The sequence below is a fragment of the Penicillium cataractarum genome (genome assembly GCF_028827025.1).
Source record: "Penicillium cataractarum strain IBT 29864 chromosome Unknown utg000009l, whole genome shotgun sequence".
In the NCBI taxonomy this organism is placed as follows: Eukaryota; Fungi; Ascomycota; class Eurotiomycetes; order Eurotiales; family Aspergillaceae; genus Penicillium; species Penicillium cataractarum.
The window spans coordinates 1-12,582 of record NW_026622745.1 but is presented as its reverse complement, the minus strand read 5'-3'; the positions used below and the strand labels follow the sequence as shown (position 1 = coordinate 12,582).

The 12,582-nt window shown below is 49.2% G+C and overlaps 2 protein-coding genes across 2 annotated transcripts; one reads left to right on the top strand and one right to left on the bottom strand.

The window, feature by feature from the left end:
- Window positions 1–5,812: 5,812 nt before the first annotated feature.
- N7496_010714 (uncharacterized protein) lies at window positions 5,813–6,304 on the top strand (the record flags this gene model as incomplete). Its single annotated transcript, XM_056703627.1, has 2 exons — window positions 5,813–5,984; window positions 6,057–6,304. 2 exons carry the CDS (start codon window positions 5,813–5,815, stop codon window positions 6,302–6,304), a joined length of 420 nt encoding a protein of 139 aa, XP_056549587.1.
- Window positions 6,305–6,490: 186 nt separating this feature from the next.
- On the bottom strand, window positions 6,491–6,796 carry N7496_010713 (uncharacterized protein; the record flags this gene model as incomplete). The annotated part of the gene is made up of 1 exon (XM_056703626.1): window positions 6,491–6,796. One exon carries the CDS (start codon window positions 6,794–6,796, stop codon window positions 6,491–6,493), a length of 306 nt encoding a protein of 101 aa, XP_056549586.1.
- Between the last annotated feature and the right edge of the window lie 5,786 nt (window positions 6,797–12,582).

Here is a 12,582-nt window from a genome sequence, read left to right as displayed (position 1 = left end):
ATGGCGCCACCTTAGAGACTCCTTTTATGTACTACTTGCCTTGGATCTTTGAGGATTTACCGCGGCAATTTACACCTAGATCTGATGCTTCTTGCCGCGCTTCTAGAGAGGTACCCAGAAATCCGGGGACTCATTGAACAAAGAAAGGGAAGTTGCTATATGCACTCTACACACAGCACTTCCCCAGGGTCGGCCCCACCACAATTGGAAAAGGACCACGCTACCCCAGATCATTCTGGTGGGAGTTTCCCCGTAAATTCAATAATCAATCTTGCAGTGGCTCCGTCTGCGAACATTATTCATGCATGAACCCCGGTCATGTTTCGGCATGTGGTGGGGGATATGAAGTGATCGGTGCCTTGACGGAGAATCAGTCGGTCGGATTCGGGTAGTATATAGCCCTTTTCGTTATAGATGGGGATAACCTCTTCCACTTCCGCCACTAGAAAATTAGAGATACTCGTAATCTTCCCGTCTTAGTATAGATCATTTGTGCTTTTAAGTATATCATCTAGGGGGACCCTCCGGTCAGGTACGTAGATATAGTAGATTTCAACCTATAGATTAGATTAATAAGGTTGTAGGCCTACGCGTTAAGAATTTTGTGACGGGGTACCTAGTCGGTCTGGAGTTTAAGCAGACTGTCTGCCGCGGAAGCTAGAAGGGTGCCCTTAGTGCTTGGCTGGGGAAGAAATCCATCAGGGTACTTAGTGCCGATGGCTAGACATTGACATCTCCCACGGGACTCCCACCGTGGGACCTGGGACTTCCCGCCGTGGACGGGAGTTAGGACTAAGCTTTAGTCCCATGGGCGGGACTAGAAGGGCCGTGGGACTCCTATAGGAGTATAGGACTTCCCACGGGACTGTAAACAGTGCAAACAGTTAAAATCCTACCACTTGCATAAATTGTGCGCTTTTCCTAGTATTTTTAAGTATTGCACTTACTATATTACTCTAGATAGCTCTATAGATACTCGATAGAGATTCAATAAAAGATAGGAAATGTAAGTTTATTCGTATGTTACGTCGTAGTCATCTAAATTTCTTAGACGTTTCCTTGCCCTTCTAGGCGTCCGTATTTAACTATAGCCCTCCTTATCCTATAGCAAAGGGGGTAGTTAAGGTTTAGTCTTATCTTCTTCCCTATAGGAATCCACACTCTTTCGTCTCTTTCCTAGAGCTCGCTAGCTACGTTAGGATATAGCGGATAGTGTATAGTGTGACGGGCCAGGGCCCGATGGTAAACCATGTACCATGGCCGTTTTGGACATCGTCTTGGTAGAAGGATCGGAGTAATTCTATCACGAGGTTCTAGAGGATTCCATCGAGACGGGACCAACATTTCTTAAGGACCACGACTGACTCCTGTCTCTTCTTTCTTTTCTCAAGACTAATGTAAACAGCATGTTGGCCTAGTTAGATTGAATTAAGTCTTGCTTTAGCCCTTCACATACATCAGTCTTCCTTCTATATTTTTCAGAAGTATCATTGGTCATTGGAAAGCCCTAGAAGATAGCTATTCCTAGGCACATTGGAATAGTAGAACATTGGAACGCTAACGAAATACTACCGGTTAGCAAACGAAACACTAAGGCATTATGAACTCCGAAGATTAGCAGGCCCTACCCCCCTAGGTGTAGGCCATGATGCAGTAAATGGAACGACGCGCCGACGCCTAAGACGAGCGAATTCGCCAGCTCGAAGACATACTGCTTCGATAAGTAGTAAGTACTTCTACCCACGAAAACGTTACCGAATCGACGGTGGAACTACCATAAACCCCGACCGAAACGGTGGCCTCTAGTACCCGAAGGCCTAAGGCTAGACTCCCTAATCCACCACTCTTTGCTAGGAGCGTTAACGACTAGCTAACTTAGCGGATCATAATAGAAAATAAGCTTACCGTCGATAGCGAAGCGATTGGATCGAGGCAGGATTAGTTTATATATGTCTTTTCGCGCCTCGAGAAGCTCGTATAGAAGAACACCGGAACATACGTGAAACACTCGCGAGACACTACCGGTCCGGACGACCTGCTCGCGTACCTCGAAGGTATATATAGAGACCCGAACGCGCAATCACGGGCCGTAAGAAGGGTCTACTAGATTAAGCAGACGAACGGTCAGCCGTTTAACTAGTTCCTACCGAAGCTCGAGAAGGAATTCGTAGACGCTAGAGCTATTAACTAGCTAGACGAGGCTCGGCGGTAGATCTTACTAGGCGTATTAAATAAAGAAATAAGCGCGGCGCTAATAAATCGCGGTGTTCCCGCTACCTATTCGGGGCTAGTTAGCCGCCTACACGAAATCACCACCGACATAGACGCTTTAAACCTAAGTAAGAATAGAAATAATAAATCATCCCGTCGCCGACAGAAGGACCCGGACCCGGATATAATAGATTAGATCCCTACTATTAGCGCTAACCGCGTTAACCATCGAGAGAATCGTTCCCGAAAAGGTATCGATAAGCGGGCGAAATAGGCTAGTCATGAAGAGATAACCCGACGTCGTGAGGAAGACCTTTACCTCCGTTATAGAAGTAATAACTATTATATTACAGAATATTCCTATCGACCCGCCGAACGCCCGAGCTCTAGCCGCGTCGCCGCCGGACAGACGAAGGAGGACCGAAAAGGTATCGTTTCTACGGCGAAACGAAGTCGAGTAAAGAAAGTATACCTAGCGATTAAGGATAGCGAGAGTGATTCTATAGGAGACGAGACCGAATCCCCTTCGGTTATTAGGAACGAGTCGGAAAACGAATAGCTCCTGTTCTTAGTCGCGAGTAGGAGTAGGAGGGGGTTAAGAGACTATTAGAAAACGAATCACCGCCGTTTCTCCTAGATATCAGAGTGAATGGAATTCAGTTTACAAAAGCCCTAGTCGACTAAGGCTATCAGAGTTATGTAACTATAAACGGTACACTCGTTAAATCTCATAATCTCCCGCGTATTCGAATTCGTATACGTGTGCTTAACGGAGTAGTAGCGAATTAGGGACGAATTACCCACGTTACGCATTTCGACGCCGATATTTATAGTCACTAACAGAACCGCGTATTCGTATATATTATCGAGTCTAGAAGGCGAATCGAGCCCGAAACCAGTTCGTTAGATCAACATAAAAATAACATCATTCGATAGAGATAATCTTCAGGATTCTTATGGTACTATTATCTTTCCAATCGAAGCTTTGTAGATGACGTGGGAGCTGTCTAAAGTTGGCAAGATCGAGCTTGCCGTTGGACTCCCGCAGGGGCGGCAGAATATATATCGCTTCCGTTACATTTTCTGGCCTAATCGGGATAACAGTCACAACTCCCCTTTTTCTCGACAACCACGTAGTAAAGTGCTATATAAATTTCAAATCTGTATCATAGAGCGAGTAAGTACCTTGTGTCAAATTTTTGTTAAATAATAATTCTTCATTGTGGAAATGTACGGTCGCCCTGGCCGCAGAACCACTCCCGTTACAATTTCTGGCCTAATCGGGAAGCTAATCCCAAACCCCTGTTTTCTCACTAACTATATGTTAGGAGGCTCTGAAACTTCTCATTCATAATAACAGATGCAGGCAGCACTCAGTAATAAGTTTTAGTACAGAAATACTTATTTTTGGTGGAGATATAAGGGGCTTAAAGAACGCCCCCTGGCCCTACTCGCGATCTAGGGTTTAAGTTTTCTCTACCGCCTTGGCTGAGGGACAGGCACGGGTATGTACTATGCCATTTAACTTAATTTCGACCCACTCGATCTAGTTAAGCCCTATAGGGCCTACCCTCCCGCGTAATAAGTCTCCAGGATCTCTATTTATCCTTTATCGCTGAGCCAACGCCCTTGTAACCGACTTAATCCGATCTCGGCCGAGCGTGATCTGGCCGAACTCTGTTGGGAGTTGGATTCTATGTCTATGCTTCGATTAGTGTCGGCCACGATCACTGGCCGCGGAATAAACGTACCGTAGTATGTATTGCTTGATGTTCCGCACTTTGTCTTTCAGGTCTACCTGGGTACGGAGCTGTAATATAGGTCTTATAGTATTCTTATCCTCTGCCTTAATCTACGCCTAGGAATTTCCGTGGACGTATCATAGCCGTATCAGGGCCGCAATCTCCTCACGGGACTATAGTACCCGCTCCCGTCGTCGCTTCTTTAGATCCGGCGGCTTTAGGCGACTATTAGATAGTTGTCGGACACACTCGTCGATTAGCTCATCCTCTCTCTTGAGATTCGCCTGTAAGACCGGTGCCGTAAATCTTGTACGGGGCTACGGCCGTCGGCTGGTTGGCGCTTTATCCCTTAATAGCTCCCTATATCGTGTCCTTAAGTTATTTACGTCGAATCCGGGGATTGTAGATCGGACGCTTAGCTACGTTATATCGGTTGGTGCTAGTGAAGCCCGCTCGGATTCTCTCGACGGTCTGCTTGTTGCCGATGATCCCTTATCTATTACCGAGGCCTAGTCTATACTGCGCTCTGACCGGGCGGCGGTAGTTAGATCGGCTGGGACGCTAGATCTCTATCGGGGCCGACTACTACTTATCGTCGACCTGTTATTAGGGCGCCCGCGAGATTCTCTCGGCGTCCTCTTAGTGAGATACATAAATCGAGGATCTGTTGATATGAGCGATGAAGATCTCCTTGACCCTCTATGCGATCGTGAGACAGGTGCCTGACTTAGGTGGGCCACTTCAGCCGTCGCGATCTATTCCTGTATCCGTGTATGTCTATCCGCAGTGAGTATATCCCCCTTGTCGTATAACGCCCTAAAATTGGCTGTCGACCTTGGGGCCGGGCTTTTTGACTGCATAAGCCTCTCGACTGGATGAGGAGGGGGAGGTATTCGTCCCACGTTCGTGAGATCTACTACCTCGATCTGGTTTGCCTTAGCGGGCAAGCTTTTACTAGAGATATTATCCGTAGGGTTTCCTTTATCCGCTATATTCACTCCTGACCGAGTGCTGGCCTTTGGACCGATTAGACTATATCGCGGCGTACGACTAATCGGGGTAGGCGCTATAGGCGTAGACGCAGCAGGACTATCGTCTTCGTCGGACTCTGAGGTTTCCGCGCCTCGGAGCTATAGCGGAACGTCACTGTCTTCGCTGCTTTTATCGGTCGGATCTAGTATCCGGTAACGTATTAGACCTGATTATCTCGCTAGAGGAGTTGAACCTACTAGGCGAGCGAGTACGCTTCTCCCCGCGCTGCTCTACGGTGCTAAGTGCCCGTGAGATCGGTGCTATTACTTCTGGTAAACTAATACTGTCGGAAGCGCTCTTAGCAATAGTTGACACACTAGCGGTAAATCTCCTCGGGTTCGATATCGGTTCTCGATTGTAATATTAACGAACTATCGGGTTAGAAAACGATGTAGAAGCGAGTCGACGCTATCTATCCAACCGCTAAGCCCTAACAGTCCTTGAGGTCAAACCCCGCTACTTTAGGGGCTTTCCTACACGAGGGCGCTCTGGCGCTACTCTGACTTGCTCGTGAGCCGTCGAGGGGTCCACATCTAAATACGATATATCGCATTTAAAGAGGCACCCGTCTATTCCGTATAATAGCGGTAATTACTCTCGCCTAGACTTCTATCTGTTACTAGTTACTTTCTATTATTATATAATAGTAGTTCCTGTTAGTTTAGGCTTCTATAATGGCCCGGCCTAACCGATCTACTAAGTATACCACTCAACGAGCAGCCACACGAGCACGGGTAGCTCGGCTTCGGAGTCGTAGGCGCTAGGCAGAGGCCACCGAGACCCTAGATACGTTCTTGAATATCTTTCTCAACCACGATCCCCGGGCGATGCCAGCGCCTCTACTCGAGAACCATAGTGTAGCCACTCAATTTAACGACCTGCATAATGCCCTTTACGCTATCCCTCCGGTATATAACGAGGAACCTGATCGGTCCGAGGGTCTCGGTAGCGCTACTTCGATAGGGGTATCCGGGGGGCCTCTGGACCTAGATCCTACTGGTTGGTGATTGACGATAGAAGGACGTCTATCACTCCGTAGAATTATTCACTGACGACTATGTTCTCTACTAGAGCCGGAGTTTTTCGTCCCCGAACCTAGCCCATTGAACGACGACGAACCACCTGGAGATTCCCAGGAGCCTACAGCAAATCCTGCTCCTAGTCCTACGGCAGATTACCCTGACTTTGCTACCGCGCCGGTCGCATTAGGAAGCCTCCCACCAGACACCTTGGCTGCCGCTCTTATCGATCAACTCGTGACGTATTATGGCTGCGATACTGGCTCGTATCAGATATTAACCCCTACGGGTCCAACCTAAATAGTTAGCCTGTTAACTATGACTGGCTGGGCGGCTCCAGACTTACTCTAGCCGCCTGCGAATGGACAGATTGCTTAGCATCCGACTGCATGGGACTCTCTTTTCCCCCTAGCCGAGCGTCGTAAGATCTTCACTGGCTTACGTTCCGTTGGAGAGGAGTAAGCCCTCTAGCCGCCTACTATCGACCTAGAATCGGATACGGTCCCCGACGATGGGAGTCTTCGTGTTGCGCTTGATATCGATAGTGCTGGCGGGTTTGCGTCGAGCTTGGTAGTCGCGCGCGAAGGCCTTCACTAGAAAGCCGCCCGTCCCTAAGTGAGCAACCTCTAAAGCTCCCTCCACGTAGACCCGATTCGGGTGTAGTGGTTCGCGGCGAACGGCCGGCTTCGGCGTCGGCAACAGCCTCTCTATCGCGTCCCCTATCTTCCACTCGGTCGTCTTGCGGGTTTCTCGGACGTTGAAGTCTATCTCCTCTTCCCCCGCCTCTTTCATCCTGACCTCGACTATTTCGTGATCCCTAAGGCAGACTGGCAGGTTTAGACGGACGAGATCTTCTTGCCCGCTGTCTATACGGTCTATCCCTCGTCGGCCACGCAGCACTTCCCGTCTAGTGCCGAGTATATTAAGCGAACCGTCCTCGCTCGTAGCCGAGAAACTCGCACAGGCGCTACGTCCGAGCCGTCTTATACGCAGGACTTACATTACCGGCTTTAGCCTAGTGGTCTGGCTACGTTATGGACCGAGATCTAACGTCGGGTCTCCCACGATAGCTATTCGCATTTTCTAGATACTTAGATCATCCTGATAGCCAAAAATCTTAAGACCGCTACCCAGCGGTCCACTTAGGCCGGTGCCCGGGATATATTCCTCCGTGATTGGACTCGGGGCGTCGACCTAGCGTATCTCCAGCAGGACTTTTACGATCTTACTAAAGAGGTCATCTCCCACCGTAGCTCCTTCTACTCTTATCCCTCTAATAATCTCCCTCTGACCCTATACTAGCGCCAGTGCTACCTCGATCGATTTTCTTAGTGGGTTACTACTAGTGACGCGGCTATCCTACCACCTCACGACGTACTAACCTCCGAGGATAACTCGGGTAAGAGCTTATCTAGGGACTCTACTTCCTCCGCCGAACGACCCCCTACAGTACCTTCCTACCGTCCTCCACCCGGGTAGTATATCGAGCACTACCCCTAGTCCCTCGTACGGGATCACGATTCTCTCACCATCGCACCCGCTAAGTCTAGTCCGATCTAGAAGCGCGGCCTTCGATACATCTAGTTCTATAATACGTCAAAGGAGATCTTCGCCGCTAGGAACCACTACCCGTTTACCCACTAAGGCTTAGATATCCTTACCCTCGATCCAGGTATAGTACGGTCCTGGTAGTATATTAGCGGGGCCGTTAGCTACTCTCCACTAATAGTACTCCGGGCTTACCTCTATACGAAGCTCCGGTGCTATACCGCTCTCGAAGGCTATCGGTTCTAGTCCTACGGGACCCGCGAGGAATACAGAGTGACCGGGGCCGTTTTTAAAGCTATAGACGCTATCTGGCGTGTACGCGAAACGGCCGATATGCCGCTTATCCTGCCTAGTACCTCCCGGCCCTTCTTTGTGTATCCGACGCCCGTGATGATAGACTGGTAGCGCTAGAATATTAATAAGCTCTGTCTAGGATTTGAGTTGATATATAGTATATAGCCGCGGAACTTTGTCTATTAGGAGCATAGCCAGGTGATAATAATATTCCTCCGGTGTCTCTCCTGTACGTACGGCGGCTAGGGCGCCTATCTCCGCTGTAGTGTAGGACTCTAGATCGATCGCCGTACCCGTCGCCCCCGTGATAGCTCCGATATAGAGCGGGTGTAGGAGGGCATGGCGCTTGGCGTGTATCTTAATCGTACCGGCTACGCCTGGATGGCCGATAAGATCGATTGGGCGGCGATAATCTTCCTACCTACCCACCGTCTATACCTTGTGTTTAACACGCCTAGTCTCCAATCTACCTATCACGCGCGGTACTAGTAGATCGTCCGCGCCCGGGAGGACTTTATCCTTTTCCATAACATCTTTAGTCGCCTCTAAGAGCACCGGGCTAACGTAGGGCGATCTCGACTCCTGCTCTAGCTGCTGGTAGACCTCTGCCTACGTGCGTTCCGTAAAGACGTCTATTACGTCCTAGTAGACCGTCGGACGAAGTAACCGCTCCGGCCTGAGTATATTTAGGCCGCCTGTGTAGGCGATATTCCTCTTACCGGAGCCGGCTTATACTCGGTCTTTGAGTATAGGACGCTAAGTGACGACCTTCACTCGGTATTAGGGTAGTATATCAAGATAGCCTATATCGACGGGCTCTTTATCTAGCTCTGGGGATGGGATAGGGATAGGAACCACGGTGATATACCCCGGAAGTATTAGAACGACCGGCCCTTCCGCGTGCTCTTTCGGTAGTACTACGGAGTCGTAGTATAGATATATAGCATTTATTAGGCACGGGTATAGCGTCTGCGGCTTAAGGAGACCTAGTTACGGAGCTATTAGGTTCTTCCCTACCCTAGTAATAAGAAGTTCTAGTCGTTAGGGATAAAGTAGGGACAGGGAAAGCTCTAAGTCTAGTTAAGTATCTATCTCTAGGTCGTCCAGTACTATCGATAGACTTAGCGGACCGGTAATATTAAAGTACCCCCCGACGATATCGATTCGCTCCCCGTCTCTAGATAGGAGCCGACCGTAAGCCCTAGTCCTCTTACCGTCTTCGTTCCCCCGGTGCCTACCGACCTAGATCGCTAGTTAGCGGTTATTCATAAGACGGTGCCTTTACGCGCGGGCGATATTCCTCTACCTACTAGTGGTATCCGATCCAGGCCGATTAGCTAGTTCGTCCGCTAGATAGCCCCAGAGCGACGGTATCTACGTTCATTCTAGCGCGAGCGCGAGATCTCGGAGGCTACGCTCCACCGAAACCCCGAGTAGCTTTAGGAGTACCTTATAAACTATCTACGAGCCATTATAGACACGCAACGAGCCAAAGTAACGGCGCTATAACGCCCGCTCGTCTCGGCGCAGTAGTAGCATCGTCCACGGCCGCGCTTAGATTCTAGCCTAGCCCCGCTCAATATACGCCTATAGCAGCTTAAGGATAAGGATTTAGACCGCGAGAACCTCCGTGCCCGTCGTGATCGGCTCTGCCGTCGACTTCGAACGAAGGAGAAAGGCCTCTAACGGGCGCGCTATAAGACTACCCGGAAGCGCGAGTGTGAGGAGCTTAACCGTCGTATCCGGCAAGAGCTTCGCCGTGGCCTATTAACGGGAGAGTAACGGTAGCAGGCCTAGCAGGACTTTACACGCGCTCGAATCCGCTACCGCCTAGCTTATAAACGACTCACTTATATATCGCGAACGGTAATTAAGCCGTGACGTAGTATATCCTCCCTAGTTCTTACCGATCCTACCATATAAGTGTATAAGTCCTACTATTATATTCTCGTTTATAGTCACTATATATAGCGAATACTCTTCACTATTATAATCGAGCCGATTACTCTCTAAGTTTAAATGTTTCCATAGTAAAAATATATAGGGCCCTTAATATCTTATGGTTTTACCGATAGATAATGAATACTATAATCTATTCGTCTTAGTACTTATTATTCGATCGACCTGTTTGTCTGATTGGTCGGTCTGAGGTCTCGGACACACGGGGTAATATACACTAGTCGGCTTAGCCCTATTCCCCGGGACTCCTATTTCCCACCTTTAATCGATTCTTACTCTGTTAAATGCGACCGCTATCACAATAGCCCCCCTTACGGCTGATGAGATCTTCTCTTTCTCCGAGGCGCTTCGGGTCATCGTCTATAGGCCCTATAGCGGGGTAGTGGTGGATAAGCAGCTCGATCCTCACCGCCGCCGGCACTACTCCGATTTAAAACCTACGGAGGCGAGAGTATTTTTCGAACGATTTAGCACACGATGCCGGTCCCTCCGGGATGTAATCAGACCATCCGCCGCTATAGCCCCGATCCCTTCGCTACCTATCTATCTAGCCTTCTAGTGCACGTATCCTGACTGCGGCTAGGTCGGCCGTGCTATTAGCCTTAGTGGTCGAGATGCCCGGCGTATCAACGAACACTGCTAGAAAGTATATGGCTGGTAGAACCCGTATCGGGACCCCGAGAGGGCCTAGGAAGCCAGACCCTACCGCAAGGTTGTAGCGCAGCAGCTCGTCCACCACGGCCCTGGCTCCTAGTTCTTTATTGTCGATCCCGCCCTTTCTTCCACCACACTGTGCACCACGAGCTTGGATAGGCCTTGTAGCTCGATCCCCGATCCACTTGTCTAGACGTCGAACGTACTTGCTAGCCCGATCCCGAGTGTAGAGCAGATAGGGTTATCTTCTTTGGAGCCTCCCGATAGCGATCCTAACGAGCCTAGTGGGCTACCCGCGGATACTGCTAATCACCCGCTTACAGAGGCTCTCGATCGGTGGTCTAGGGTCTGTCCGTTATGTCGTTGCGGTCAGCGCCGCGGGCCCCCTCATGACTTAACGACGTGTCTAGCGCTAAAGACTCAGTAGGCCACTATCGCACGGGAGGTAAAGCGTATTCGACGGCAGCTCCCTTCCACGAGTAACGATAGTTGTGTCTCCTGTATACTTCCGCTGTGTTTATGCGGGAAATGGGAATGGGACGCTGGTAGGGCTCGGTGGAAGCGGCGTCCTGGAACGGCAGGGCTGCGATGTCGTTAGCCGGGACTCGTCCTCTAGGTGGTTGTGAGTATTATGGCGGTATATTCGAACATCCGCAAAACATATATTCTTCCGTACCTGCGAGACCACGGTCTGGATGTGACGGATAGTAAGGAGGTTCGAAGCTGGTTTGGATAGGAGGTGACGGTAAATGGGGTTGGTGCTCTCTAGGTGACGCATTTATTTTATGCGATCGATAGGACGATCGTGAGTGACTCGCGGTTGCGTGAGGAATTCCAATTCGATCAACCGTTAAAGGATGTCGATAATGTTGAAGTTAGCGACTCGGAATAGACAGCACGGCGGAGTTTATATCTAGATATACTCTAAATATATATTTCTACCACTACCGACGGACGAAATATAACAAGAGGGGCTAGGGGTGGTATGACTGACCTTCTTGCTTAAGGACAAAATAGAATTAATAATGACTCTAGAGAGGGTTAAATGTAGTGAGAATATAGTCCTCCTTAGCCGGCGAAAAGTAGTCTTGGGGGTAGTCCTGGGGGTAGTCCTGGGGGTAGTCTCGGGGGTAGTCCTGGGGGTAGTCCTGGGGGTAGTCCTGGGGTGAGTCTCGGGGGGTAGTCTCGGGGGTGAGTCTCGGGGGTGAGTCCTGGGGGTAGTCTTGGGGGTAGTCTCGGGGGTGAGTCTCGGGGGTAGTCCTGGGGGTGAGTCCTGGGGGTGAGTCCTGGAGCTCTAGGCCTTACTACCGCTTGATAGGCTAATAGGTAGAACGCGGATACTATAACCCTATCCCCTACCCAAGACACCTAAGCCAAGCTAGTATATAACGCTAATGAATATATAACCCTTATGGCTATATAACTCCAACGCTTATATACCGCCAACAAACTATTAAACGCTTACGCTTACGATAGCGCCTATTACTATAAAACCCTAGCTAGTATATTAACTCTAATGGCTGGTTAACCAGGGTTAATAGGCGGCTTTTTTTTTTTTTTTTTTTTTTTTTTGGCCCCCTGACTATTTAATGAACCCTAATGCGTTGTTATAGCGCCAACTATTGCATAACCCTAAGTACTGTAAACCCTAGGTACGATATAGCGATAATGATTATGTAACCCTGACATCAATAGAATACTATGTATAAGCTTACTTATTAGGCCACCTTCGCTGTTGTATTACTATAGCCCTAGGGTAGCCCCGTGAGGGGTAAAAGCTAAGAGTAGTCAAAAGATGATTAGATAGTAAAGAGGTTATAATATTTATTAAATCGGGGTTTATAGTGACTAGTAGAAGGAGAAAGTGAGTACCGGGAGGGACGAGTGAATAGCGCTAGGTCAGGGGGAGTACCGCCGGGTAGTGTGAGAGTACCGGGGGGTAAGAATCGAGGTCGGAGTGGATTTTGCATAGACGAACCCTCTAACACCTTAGAAAAACCGTCTAACCCGGCCCGCGAACCCCGCCGAAACCGCTAAGTGTATTGGAAAATTTAGGGTTTAGGGTTTAGGGTTTAGGGTTTAGGGTTTAGGGTTTAGGGTTTAGGGTTTAGGGTTTAGGGTTT